Below are 12,570 nucleotides of genomic sequence, written 5' to 3' on the forward strand. Positions count from 1 at the left end.
TTTTTTTTTTTTTTTTTCCTGTCTGTGATTTAATTCATAGGCCTCCTCAAAAGATGTTGTCAGACAGCTGTGTCAAGAAAGCTTTTCCAGTTCAGCCCTTGGCTCAAAAAAACTCTTGGATATTACATGTTCCAGCTTGTCTGTGACCCAGGAGGAGGCAGAGGAAGTAAGTGTGGTCAGAAATGACCTTTGACCACTGGCCCTCTTAACTTCTTAGTCTCTTTCTTGACTTCCCAGTCATTGCCATGTCCAAAGAAAATCCCTTGAAACATCTGCTGACACTAGAGCAAACTTGGATAAATGAGACATGAATGGGAGAACTACACCCAGAATCAGAGCTCCTGACCATTTTCTTTTCAGACCTATTACCTAGACAATGTGGAACAAAAGCCAACCGTTTTGTGATTTTCTTTTTGAACCTGTCACTTGCTGATGCTGATGAGTTGTCTGCTGGATAGCTTAGGGCAGATATTTAAGGGATCTTTGAACAGAAGCTTTGAGGCCTGAATAAAATTCAGGAGTATGCACTGCTAGTTCCCATCAGCCTTTGTGAGGGGTGCTTTGTGTATCTCACTCCCTCCTCACCCCTCCGTCCCACAGAAGTCCCCTTCTCCTCAACTCACCTGATCTCAGCAGGTGGCCAAGAGGGAGATAAAGGTAACTCGTAGTAAGTTATTGTGTAGCAGTGACAGCCTTATCTTTCCAAGCCATATATGTTTTTAGAACAGCGGTTTCCTCATTTAAATGGGACTGTGTTTTTGGACTTTTTTATTTTTGAGACAGGGTCTAGTTTTGTTACCCAGGCTGGAGGGCAGTGGCATGAACATGGCTCACTGCAGCCTCGACCTCCCAGGCTCAAGCAATCCTCCCACCTCAGCTACACAAGTCGCTGAGACTACAGGCATGTGCCACCATGCCTGGCTAATTTTTGTATGTTTCATACAGGTGAAGTTTTGCCATGCTGCCCAGTCTGGTCTCCAACTCCGGAGTTCAAGCGATCCACCCACCTCAGCCTCCCAAAGTGCTAGGATTATAGGCATGAGCGACTGCACCTGGCCTGTGTTTTTTGTTTTTTGTTTTAATTCTGGATCTTTGTTTATTGAAATGACCTGTAGAAAAGGAAAAGGAAAAAGCAGGTTTATGGACTTGAAGACTTATTTTGGGTTCCCCCCAAAGTAGATTATTTGGGAGGTGATTCTAGAAAGCACAGAGCAGTGGGGAAAATCAAACAGGGAAGGCAAGTCAATAAAAGAGGATGTTAAGAGTGGTTACTGCTGTGGGAAAACTTGGGGTCCTGTAAGAAACCAAGTAGAACACCTGGAGGACAGGGAGGCTTGGCCGTTTATCCATGAACGCCCACTCTCATTGGCGGAAAGGTGACTCCCCTTCACTTCCAGGTTGTGTCGGGCAATCTGCAGTGATAACAGAGAAAGTCCTAAAGCAGAGAAACAGTTCCCTCCAGAGAGCTGTGTTTTTAGGTTAGCAAAGCATTATTGTATTCATAAGACCACCATAAACCACCCTTACACTTCGAAGTTACAGATTCACTTAGAAGGACCTAGGATGGGAACACAGCATTTTAGCAGGATGGGCAGACACTCCTCTTCCCAGGAGGAACCCACACAGCTGGCCAGGAGCTGTTTGTTCTCTTTGCCCTCCTAGGTGACAGTTGAGAGGAAAGGACATTGAATCCTACCACCCTGGATTCAAGGCCCTCACTCCACAGAACCCAGTATCCCGTGTCACAGTTCAGTAAGCATAGCTTCAGGTTCTCAAAAGGAGCCTGTAGCCACACGTAGGCAAGTCCAAAGCCACAGGCACCCCAGGTGTTTCTGCAGTCCTTTTAGTTCAGAGGCTGGGACCAATGCAGTGTTGCTTAGTAACCAGCTGACTTTCCAGTGCGCTCAGGTTACCAGGGAAACAGCACCAGAAAGTTAACTGAAGGTCAGATTCTCATGCAGAAGGAAAAGGGCTATATTAACTCTTTGGCCACAAGTGGAGAGTTTCTGGTAAGCTGACAGCTTCCTAGATCAGGCAGCTGCATCTGTCTTCTGAACCAACAGGTGAACTCCAAGGCAGGCTGAGGCACGTGGGACATGAGAATGTGCTGTGCGCAGAGGCCTCTGGTCTCGTGACTCAGCTGAATGACCAGGGCACTGTGCAGCCGTAGGGGTGTAGAGCCCTACCCCTAGCCCTGTCTTGTGCCCCCTGCCTGCTGCTTCTGTTACAGCTACAGGGTGGCTCCGTCTGTCTTGCAGCTGCTCCAGGCTCTGCACCGCCTCACTAGGTTGGTGGCATTCCGTGACTTGTCTTCTGCCGAGGCGATTCTGGCTCTCTTTCCAGAAAATTTCCACCAAAACCTCAAAAACCTACTGACAAAGATCATCCTAGAACATGTGTAAGTGCTCCTTTCTTAAAAGTCCCTTCTAACTTTTATATTTCTTATTATTTTTATTCCCATTCTAGAAATAATAATATGCTCAATTGTTGAAAACTTAGAAAGCACAGATAAGCAAAAAGAAAATAAGGCACCTATAATTCCACCAGGCAGAGGTTAGCAGTAGTCTTTTCTTAATAGAAAGCCTTTTAAGACATGTTTATTTTTTTCTCTTTGCACATCTGTAGGAGGTTGATGTTTTGTTTTTGCTTTTACAAAATGGATCATGCCATTTTATAACTTTCTTATTTGCTGTTAACAGTATTAACGATAGTGACATTTCAGGTCAGTATTTACCTTCAATATCATTGTAATAGTTAAACATACTCTATTATAGGAATAAATAATGTATAACTTAATTTTAAAATTTCTTAGTGTTGGACACTGAGCCTATTGGCACTTTTTCATTTTAGTGAACATTTTCAATGAAAATTTTGCTTGTGTGCTTCATTATTTTTTTTACTGGGTTAAAGGTAATGGACATTTTGAGGACTTGGCCTTAAATTTTCAAGGTGGCCATTAGAAAGATTGTAGTATTTTTCCACAGTAGTAGGATACAAGTGTGTCCCTCTCCCTACACCTTCACTGAGGGGATTTTTTCCTTCCATTTTTCCCAGTTCCACAAATGGCAAATGGTACCTCATTTCAGTGTTCCTACCTTTGACACTAATGATGTCAAGTATCTTTTTCATATGTTTATTGATCATTTTTATTTCTTTTGTGAAGTATCTGTATATTTTCTTGGCTGGAAAGTTCCTTTTAAGCACATACATTTTAAGCAGAATTGATTAACTGTTGGTCAGCAGAAATCTTGAACAGACATCTCTAATAGCAATAACTGATAATGCCTATTTACCAAAGGTTTTATTGTATATTAAGAACTTTCTCATACATGACCACATTTTATTCTGTTCATTGTAGCATTGGACAGGTCTGTTTGGATGTGTTTTTGCAGAAGATGCAATATTAGTGTATGCAGTAGGTGCTCAATAAAGAGAGGATAAGTTGACCTCCTTTTTTGTTTTGTCTTTCAGAACAATAGCACAGTAAGATTACAATACATTGTATTTTCTTCTTTTTTGTCCTAAACTATGAAAACTAACAACACTTATGGCCTTAACATCACTGAGCTTTGTAAAACAGATAAACAAAAGACTTTCTTGGAGAGAGGGATTTCTGTGGTGCTTTCCTGTTAGCAGGCGATGATAGGTCTGAAGATCACTGGAACGTCCAAGATCCTCTCTATCAGAAGAGTCAGTCTCATCCACTTTCCATTACTTTTTCCTCATTTTTCCCTCTTAAACAGGTCTACTTGGAGAACCGAAGCCCAGGCAAATCAGAGTGAGTACCAAGAAATCTGCCCCCCGCTTCTTACTTGTCTCTTCAGCCCCAGCCCTCAATCTGCCAGGTGACCAGAGATTTCGACAGAAACCAAAGTGAACCCTTCTAGTCTCAACCCATACTCTGTGTATGGTGGGGTTTTTTCCCTCATTCTACTTTTAACTTTTTTCTGATTATAAACATTATTATATAGGCATGTTGTTAAAAAACAGAAATATCCGCCAGGCACGGTGGCTCACACCTGTAATCCCAGCGCTTTCGGAGGCTGAGGCAGGTGGATCACGAGATCAGCCTGGCTAAGATGGTGAAACCCCATCTACTTAAAATACAGATATTAGCCGGGTTTGGGGTAGGGGTGGGGGGTGCCTATAATCCCATTACTCAGGAGGCAGAGAATTGCTTGAACCCTTTTATTTATTTTTTTTATTTTAAAGAATTTTAATACAAACAATAGAAACTATTTCAGTCCCTCTTAACATGTAAGACACTGACTCAAAATACTTTTATACCATTTTTTTCAAATATTGCACAGTATAGGTACAAAATTAATATTTACAATTACATTTTTCTTCCATAATATATAGCAAAAATCTTTAAACCTTTAACAGAAAATACATTTTTTTGAAAAAGCAAATATTCGTACATTTTAATTCCACCACCAAAGGAATATCCTGTACACAATTGTTAGAGTAGTTGATGTCTAAGATGGATGTTTTACAATTTCAGTTAAAAAAAATATATAACATGAAGCTGCTGCTGTCACAGATCACTGTAGTAAAAAGATATAAATGCAATACCATGTTGTAGAAACAATATATATATCCTCTGATATTTTACAAACTTTGTACTAAATTATACAATTAGAAAAGACCAATAAACCCGCTGGGAGGTAGAGGTTGCAGTAGAACCGAGACTGCACTCCAGCCTGGGCGACAGAGTGAGAATCTGCCTCAAAAAGAAAAAAAAAAAAAGCCTGGGCGACAGAGTGAGAATCTGCCTCAAAAAGAAAAAAAAAAACAGAACTATCCAAAGCAGAAAGCAAAGTACTTAAAATAATGCGATTTCAATTGTGAAAAAAAATTAACAGTAATTGAAATTAGTTTGAAAGACTGAATAAAAGTCCATGTTTAATAAATGGTCATTACACCATCTCTGAGCTAGCCACCGTGTTGGAGCAGTTTATCTGCATTAAGTCATTTAGTCTTCCCGACAGCCCTGTGAGCTAGGCTGATGAGCAAACAGAAGCTCAGAGGTTAGGTAAGTGGTAGCACCTGTGTTCAAGTCAAGTTTATTTTTCTCTAAAACAAGAGCTCTTACCACTATTTCTGAAGCTGCACATTTCTCAAGCCTCAGGCCATGATTTCTTCTCTGCCTTGTGTCACTTCTCATTCTGCCCTGAATCTGGAGGGCTGGCTGTTCAGGCGGAAGCCTGGATAGGCTGCCACTGGGAATTAGTACTAAGTGCAGCAGCACAGAGCACTGGGTAAGGCAGTGACTTGCTGTGGGTCTTGGGTTTGTCTGTCTCTCCCAGACTTGCTAGGTAGACCAATGTGTTGTATGTGTACAGTCCTCAAAGCCGCCTGTCATAGAATAAAGGCTTGTTAAACATGAGTGGCGTGAGCATTGAGCTGAGCGGTTCCTTCCACAGTCTCTCTGCCACGCCTGGTGGATCTGGACTGGAGAGTGGATATCAAAACCTCCTCAGACAGCATCAGCCGCATGGCCGTCCCCACCTGCCTGCTCCAGATGAAGGTACATTCACTGTCATGCCATTAGAAAGAAGAGGCCACACCCCTGTGGCCATCTAAAACACCAATCTCCAAGGTTTGGGATCTCTAACCCATATATTTTTTAAAATTATCATCCCCTTTATCCTCCTTTGTTTAGTTACAAAGTGTGTGTGTGCTACCATATTAACAAGTTGTGGACATATTAAAACAATAAAACAAATGCAAAACATATTTTTAAAATAATTTGTTGATACCTAAAAGTTACCCTATACTCTTAGCAGTTTAGCTTTAACCATAGTGTCGTGCTTCCAGACTTTGATTACTCTGCCTGATGATTTCAGTGTACTTTAGCCAACTTCTTGTCCAGTGATGAGCCTGTCATTATTTGTAACGTGGCTGATCTAGAGTTTCTACCAGCAGCTGGAGAAGTGTCAGGACTTCGTTTTCTTGCTCACACACCTTAGCTTCATTGGTGTTGTCTTTTTTTTTTTTTTGAGACGGAGTTTCACTCATGTTACCCAGGCTGGAGTGCAATGGCGCGATCTCCGCTCACTGCAACCTCCGCCTCCTGGGTTCAGGCAATTCTCCTGCCTCAGCCTCCTTAGTAGCTGGGATTACAGGCACGCACCACCATGCCCAGCTAATTTTTGTATTTTTAGTAGAGACGGGGTTTCACCGTGTTGACCAGGATGGTCTCGATCTCTTGACCTCGTGATCCACCCGCCTCGGCCTCCCAAAGTGCTGGGATTACAGGCTTGAGCCACCGCGCCCGGCGGTGTTGTCTTCATTTTATAGTTCTTTTCGGGAATCTTTTTAAGCCACATGTCCATTTTGTAGTGTTTGTTTAGTTAAAACTAGATATTTACATATCTACATAACCAGATACCCAAAAATTCAACACTTCTAAGAAAATGAAGAAGGGTGCCTCTAGCAATTAAGTTTTAAATAATAGTAAAGCTTAACTTCTTTATTTTTTTTAAACCAAAGGTTGTTATTACATCGAGATGTTATTACATCGAGATGTTCCTGCATCTCGATGAATTGTCTTATGTATCCAACAGAGCCCACTCCTTAAAGTACCATTGTAAACACACACCATGCTTTTCTTACTTGCATGCTGAGAGTTAGGGTGTCAGAGAGCTGAGTCTTGGCTTGGCCTTTTCTGATACCTACCCAAGGCACTTGTCGCAAATGGAGACTGACCCAGGCCTCTGAGGCATCTCCTTCACTCTCCCTTACCACTAAATGACTCAAGGGCTGATGCTCTAGTACTTAGGAAAGAGCCTGTCTTCAGAGTTTCAGCAGAACTGAGCTCAGCCTCGCAGGCTCATGGCTCACTTACAGGGAGATATGAAGAGGCAGGTATGACTTTCTAGGCTGTGTTCTCTTTTTTCAGATCCAGGAAGATCCCAGCCTATGTGGAGACAAACCCTCCATCTCAGCTGTCACCATGGAACTGAGCAAAGAAACACTGGATACCATGTTAGATGGCCTGGGCCGCATCCGAGACCAGCTCTCTGCCGTGGCCAGTAAATGATCCAGCCAGCTGCCAGTGCCACTGCCAGGACCCAGTTGCTCATGAGCGACAGAAGTCTCCCACATGCAGGATGCCCTTGCAGCTGCAGCTGATAACAGGCAGGATGGTGGGGATAGCAGGGGACTACTGCCATCCAGAAGTTACAGTTGGATTGAGAGGAAGCAGCCAGACCCCCTGCTGTTGTCCTCACGCATCTTTCTCTTGAAGCTGGAGAGCAGAAGCTCCCATCTTTGAAAAGCTCCTGAGTACAACTTCATTACCACCATGGCCAAGTGAGGGAACATTTGCATCCTCAGTTGCCTCTGTATATAGCTCTTTGGGAAATTCAGGCCCAAATCATGCAGCTTATCCAATAAGTTTGTTTCCAACATTAGCTCTAATTAGTTCATTTCCAATCCCAGAATACATGGAGGGAATCAGGCAGGTGATGCCACCAGTTCCCCCTCCTCTGTCAGAGCTCTAAGCCAGGAAGAACCCACAGAGCATGGTCCATCCAGAGCGTCCCCTGAGCTCCCTCCACCCCACGGGACCCCTTCTTTAGTGTAGGAAGTCTGAAATGGGTGCTAATTCCCTTCTTCATGAAACCAGGGCCCCCTTTCTTCATATAATGCAGCCACTCCTGGGGGAAGAAGTGGGAAAAATTGGAAATAAACAGTAGTTCTAAAACTTCCATGATTTTTGTAGCTTCTTTTGTACCCAAGTTGTGGCCTTTGGCAAGTACTTTCTCCAGGTTTTAAAGATGATCCCAACTTCCTAATTCCCAGTTAAGCCCTTGACCCATGGCATGACATAAAATCAGGCAAATGAATCTCACCACCTTCCGTGTTTTCACCTGTTATGTAGAACAAAAGGAAGCAAGGCTGACCGCAGTATGTGCTTGTTATGAGAGCTATGATGAAGGCGCTCCTTCCAGTTTAACCAAATGAGATCATCTCTGTCATGTGTCTGGTGCCTCATAGGGACTCCATGTGTGAAGATTCCCCCTTCACTCTCCAGATCATCCCCATGGCAACAGCTTGCAGCCTGCTCTTTGCTTTGTTTTGGCGGCTTCTCTGCTAGTTTGTGTATGGAGTGAATGGAGGAAGTAAATTCTCGGATTAAGAATATGCTCTCCGAAGTCAGACCCCCAAGGGCAGAAGCCAGCTCTGCTTCTCAGTGGTAAGGTGCTTGACCTCTAAATCTCAATTTTCACCCACTTTGTACTTTTTTCCTAAATTAAATGGGTATAATAATAGAACCCACTTGGTAGAACTTTTGTGAAAATTAAATGATATACCTAAAAATGTTTTGTACTGTTATAACTAATAGGCTTTGATTATTAATGGATGAGACTAGAAAGCTCAGTACATTTATTGTCTCATCTACTATAACAGGGTTGGTATGAGAATCAATATTATTATCCTCCCTTTATTGACCAGGAAACCAGCTCATTGAGATTGAGCCATCTGCTGGTAAATGGCCTCATTAAGAGGTGGACCCATATTTCTCTAGCCTTCTCTTCACAACACAGAACTCTGCAAGGAACATGGAATTCTGTGACTAGCGCCATATGGAAAAGGTTGAAACTGAAGTTAAGAGATCTTACCTCTGCCTACCCAGTGAGATACTAGGAAGATCAAGGGGAAAAAAATTCCATGCTCTTCTTTATTTGCTATAGGAAATGAACACTCAGGTTTTTTACATGCAATGACAAGAGGTCATGGACCCCAGAAGCCCTCCCACTACTTCCAAGTTGAGAGCCCCTGGTGGTACCCTCCAATTGAGCTCAGCCTTGTCACGAATTTATCCCTCTCCTTTCCTTTCATTCCCTGTGACCTGCAGAGAGAGATGTCAGATCCCTGTTCTCTTGGCCTCCCATGGGCATCCATAAGAAACTCTCTTGAGGTAAGAAGCTTAGTATAGGTGTCTGGGCAGTTGGACATTTCCTTTAGCCAGATCTGTCTGTCTGAACAGAGTCATCTGGATACATGATGCAGAGGGCATTTGATAAATAACTGGAAAAGTCAATACATATTTGCTACCCTTCACCTCATGTGTTCATTTAAGGCATTTGTTTTCCTTTGTTATGATGATGGATTGTTTGTAGATACCGTATTTCTGGTTGGCCTGACCCTATCTCAGAAGGGCCTCCTGGCTCTATCTTTCCATCTCAAAGGAAGCTGGTTCATTCTCTGCTTGTCTGGTTTTTCAGTAGTACTTTGTGCGATGAAGCAGCTATATACAAACTGTCCCTTCCTCAGGGTCTGGCAAGGTTTGGATGTCCAAACTTCAACCACAGAAGGACAATGATCAGTCTCACTGGTGCCTGTGCTGGCTGCCCAACACATTCCACCCACCCACCCACAGGAGTCAGCATCTGCCTCAGTCCTGATCAAATGCATGTGCCACAGTGATTGTCTCCTGAATGTTAATGATTCCAATCAACCAATCTGAGTCTGTCCCTGGGACTTTTTCTGCGTCCTGCCTCTAGGCTCTGGCAGTGAGGCCCGTGATGATGGGGTCCATCTTCCTGCCACATCGAAAGCCCATCTGCAGTTGGAGAGTCTATTTAGACCCCAGAGGTTGGGAAGAAGATGAGAAAATCTCAGTGCCTGATGCTAATCCCACTCTTCCTCCTGTGTATACATCAGGACGAACTAGGCTTGTGTTAAGGTGTACCCAGGATTTGTTTTAATCAGGAATGGTATGACTCACAGGCACAGAGGTGATTGTTACGAGGAAAAAGTCTGTGCTCACAGAACTCTAGAAATGAGGCATGGCATGCCACATAGGGCCACATGAAGAAGGACCATCTCTTTGGGGCTTTTGGGAAAGTTGGAACCAGATCCTCCTTTTCTTTCCCCTTTATCATTAAACATTGAGTCACTCATCTCCAGGGAGTGACTGGGAAATTAATCACGCCAGCAGCAGACAACAGCAAAGAAGTGTGCGATCCGAACATTTGCGGGATGCTGTGATCCCTGGAGGAGACCTTTACACTGACCCCACGAATGGCCCTCAACACATGTGCAAGCAAGGAGCAAGCATTCAGGCGAGTGCTCTTGCAGTTCTCCAAGGAAGAGGCTGAAATTTGACTCAGCAAAGCCCAAAGGGAAAAGGGAAAGTGGTTTATTGAGTGTCCTTGGGAGCATATCACATCCTAGACACTAGGCACTTTCATCTAAATGACTCTGATAACCCCATTGTTGTCAGTGCTCCTCAGTCAGTTGATCAGACTTGTCCCTTGGCACGAGGAGGGTAGTCAGTCACTCCTGGTCCCCTTTAGAGGGACCTTTTGAGAAAAGAATGTAGCCAGTTACATAACCCCAGGCGCTCTATCGTGGATCCTGGGCACTCCACCAACGTGGAGAAATAGGTTAGTCCCAGACGCATCACACAAGCCTATGAGGCAGCTCCAGGACTCAGCTTTTTAAGCATCGCAATTTCATCTGACAAAAGCACACAACACAATGCAGTAGCCATCAAACAGGAAGCATGAGCACTCCGCTCCCAGCTGTGCCTTGACAAGCAACAGCTGCTATCTGTAGGGTCTAGGTAAAAGTCAAGATCAGTCTAAGGACATTCCATCTCCATCTGGCATCAAACCACACTGCTCACTGCACCAGAACTAAATCCTTCGTTTTCAGGATTTGTTTTAATCAGATATCATCTTACTTCCTCACACAACTTTCTGAGGTTACTGGAGCATCCATTCACAAGTATTTGTGCGTTTTACTGAGACGTCAGCTCAGAGGAGTCCCAGGCTGAGCTGGAACTAGAATGTGGGGCTTTCAAATCAAAAGCCAGTGGTTTCTCCATTCCTGCCTTAATTTGGGGAAGAGAAAACTCATGATTCTTTACAACTAACCTAAATTCTCCCTTAATTTGGCAACTTTCAGCTCACTCTGTCATCAGTCCTGGCTTACCATCTCCATCTGGATCGTGGTCATTTTCTATTGCCTCCCTTTTCTGCTGATTTTTAGGTCCAAAGAGAAATTGGCATGAGGACCACACATTTGGGTCCTTCCCACACAAGCCAATTCTCTAAACACACACAGTGGGCACCATGTCCTTAGTCATTAGTCAAGCTCTGTGGTCTGGTATTCACAGATTTCCAGGAAACAAGTCCAGCGTGGTATGAGAGGCTCTCCATTGCTTGGTTCAGTAAGCTGCGATGTTATCAGAAGTGAGAGGGTTTTTTAAAATTATTATTTGTTTTAATATTTTAATCTAGAAACCATTGGCTACCTGGCATTTCGAACGTTTTCCAGTGGTTGAATATTTATAAGAACAATTATGAACCTATCACCACTGGCTTCCAAATATTGATCATTCCTAAACAGTCTCTTACCAGCATAATGTTGACCTTTGCACAACTTCCTTCTTTCTTTGGTGCTCACATTTCTGTGGTTTAATCGTCCTTTTTACAACTACTTTAAGAAAGAAAAAAAGATTTTCTAATAGTATTCCCTGGTTGGTGTCAGACGACCTTACTCTCTAAGGAGATTGGTTCTTTATTTGGCGAAGTATCAAGAGCTCTTAAAGGTAAGTCTGAGAGGCTGAGTTTCTGTTAGCCCCAGGCCCTTGGGAAAGTCTCTAATGGGCTTTGAGGTCTCATCTGTAAGTAGATAACTACTTAGGTAATACATCTCATAAATTTACAGTAAACTGCATTGACCCACAGGCTGAAGAATGGAACTTTCTTGGCTATTGTTATCAATATTGAACTAGCCATATGATCTAAGACGTGTACTACACAGTAAAATACAATACTATCCCAGCAAACTGAATGATAAATGATTTGAAAGATGCTTTGGGACATCAGGGGCATGGGGTCATTGTTATAAACAGGCTGGATCCCCAGTTCAGGGGATGGCCTCCGGTTAGAATTTCAGGAATTCTTATAACGCTCTTGCTCAAAATATTTTTGCTTATTTGCTGCTTAAACATTAGGGAGCAAGCATCGCTGTATTAGGATATTGATTTGGCTGCTTTAATAAAAGCCCAGCTTCCATGGATTAAAGAATTAGAAGTTTCTTTCTATGTAAAAGTCTGAGCTGGTAAGGGCTCTGAGTGAGTATGATGGTTCTGTGCTGGTCCATAGACTCAGAATCCTTCCATCCTGTTTCATCAGCCACCAGGCATTGCCCTCATTGCTGTGAGCGAAGCCTGTGCGCCATCGCCCTCCCAGCCTATATCCCAGCCATGGGAAAGGGGGAAGAGGAAGAGGATGAGGAAGAGGCAGGTATGCCCCAGAAGTTGCCACATTATTTTCACTCATACATGACCTATACTTAGCTGTAAGATAGCTTGGGAAATACAGTCTCTGCTGGGTGGTCTTGTGTGTAGCTAACACATTGAGGTGGGGGAGGGCAGGAGGATGAGCCAGTGGGTTTCTTTATTTTACTGAAATAGGATAGTGAGAGACAATTGACAGGTACTGTCATAAACACCCACTCAGCTGACTACAGCTCAGTGTGGCTTAATTTGCCCGTTGCTTTCCAGGAAGCAGGTTTTGTGCAGGAAGAGAACAGAGAGGAGCTATG

At 43.4% G+C, this 12,570-nt stretch overlaps 1 protein-coding gene across 2 annotated transcripts in view; it reads left to right on the forward strand.

Moving 5' to 3' along the window:
• The window catches only part of COMMD9 (COMM domain containing 9), a 16,969-nt gene extending 9,254 nt beyond the window's left edge, over positions 1-7,715 (forward strand). The window contains exons 2-6 of one of the 2 annotated variants that reach the window (XM_017530503.2): positions 41-166; positions 2,259-2,398; positions 3,744-3,778; positions 5,427-5,530; positions 6,905-7,715. In XM_017530503.2, coding sequence (XP_017385992.2) covers positions 41-166; positions 2,259-2,398; positions 3,744-3,778; positions 5,427-5,530; positions 6,905-7,045 — 546 coding nt within the window. In that variant the 3' untranslated portion in view covers positions 7,046-7,715. The remainder of the gene's footprint in view (positions 1-40; positions 167-2,258; positions 2,399-3,743; positions 3,779-5,426; positions 5,531-6,904) is intronic. The other variant, XM_017530504.2, reaches the window with a different exon arrangement.
• The last annotated feature ends 4,855 nt before the right edge of the window (positions 7,716-12,570 follow it).

Source organism: Cebus imitator, unplaced genomic scaffold (assembly GCF_001604975.1).
Source record: "Cebus imitator isolate Cc_AM_T3 unplaced genomic scaffold, Cebus_imitator-1.0 Scaffold66, whole genome shotgun sequence".
Taxonomy (NCBI): Eukaryota; Metazoa; Chordata; class Mammalia; order Primates; family Cebidae; genus Cebus; species Cebus imitator.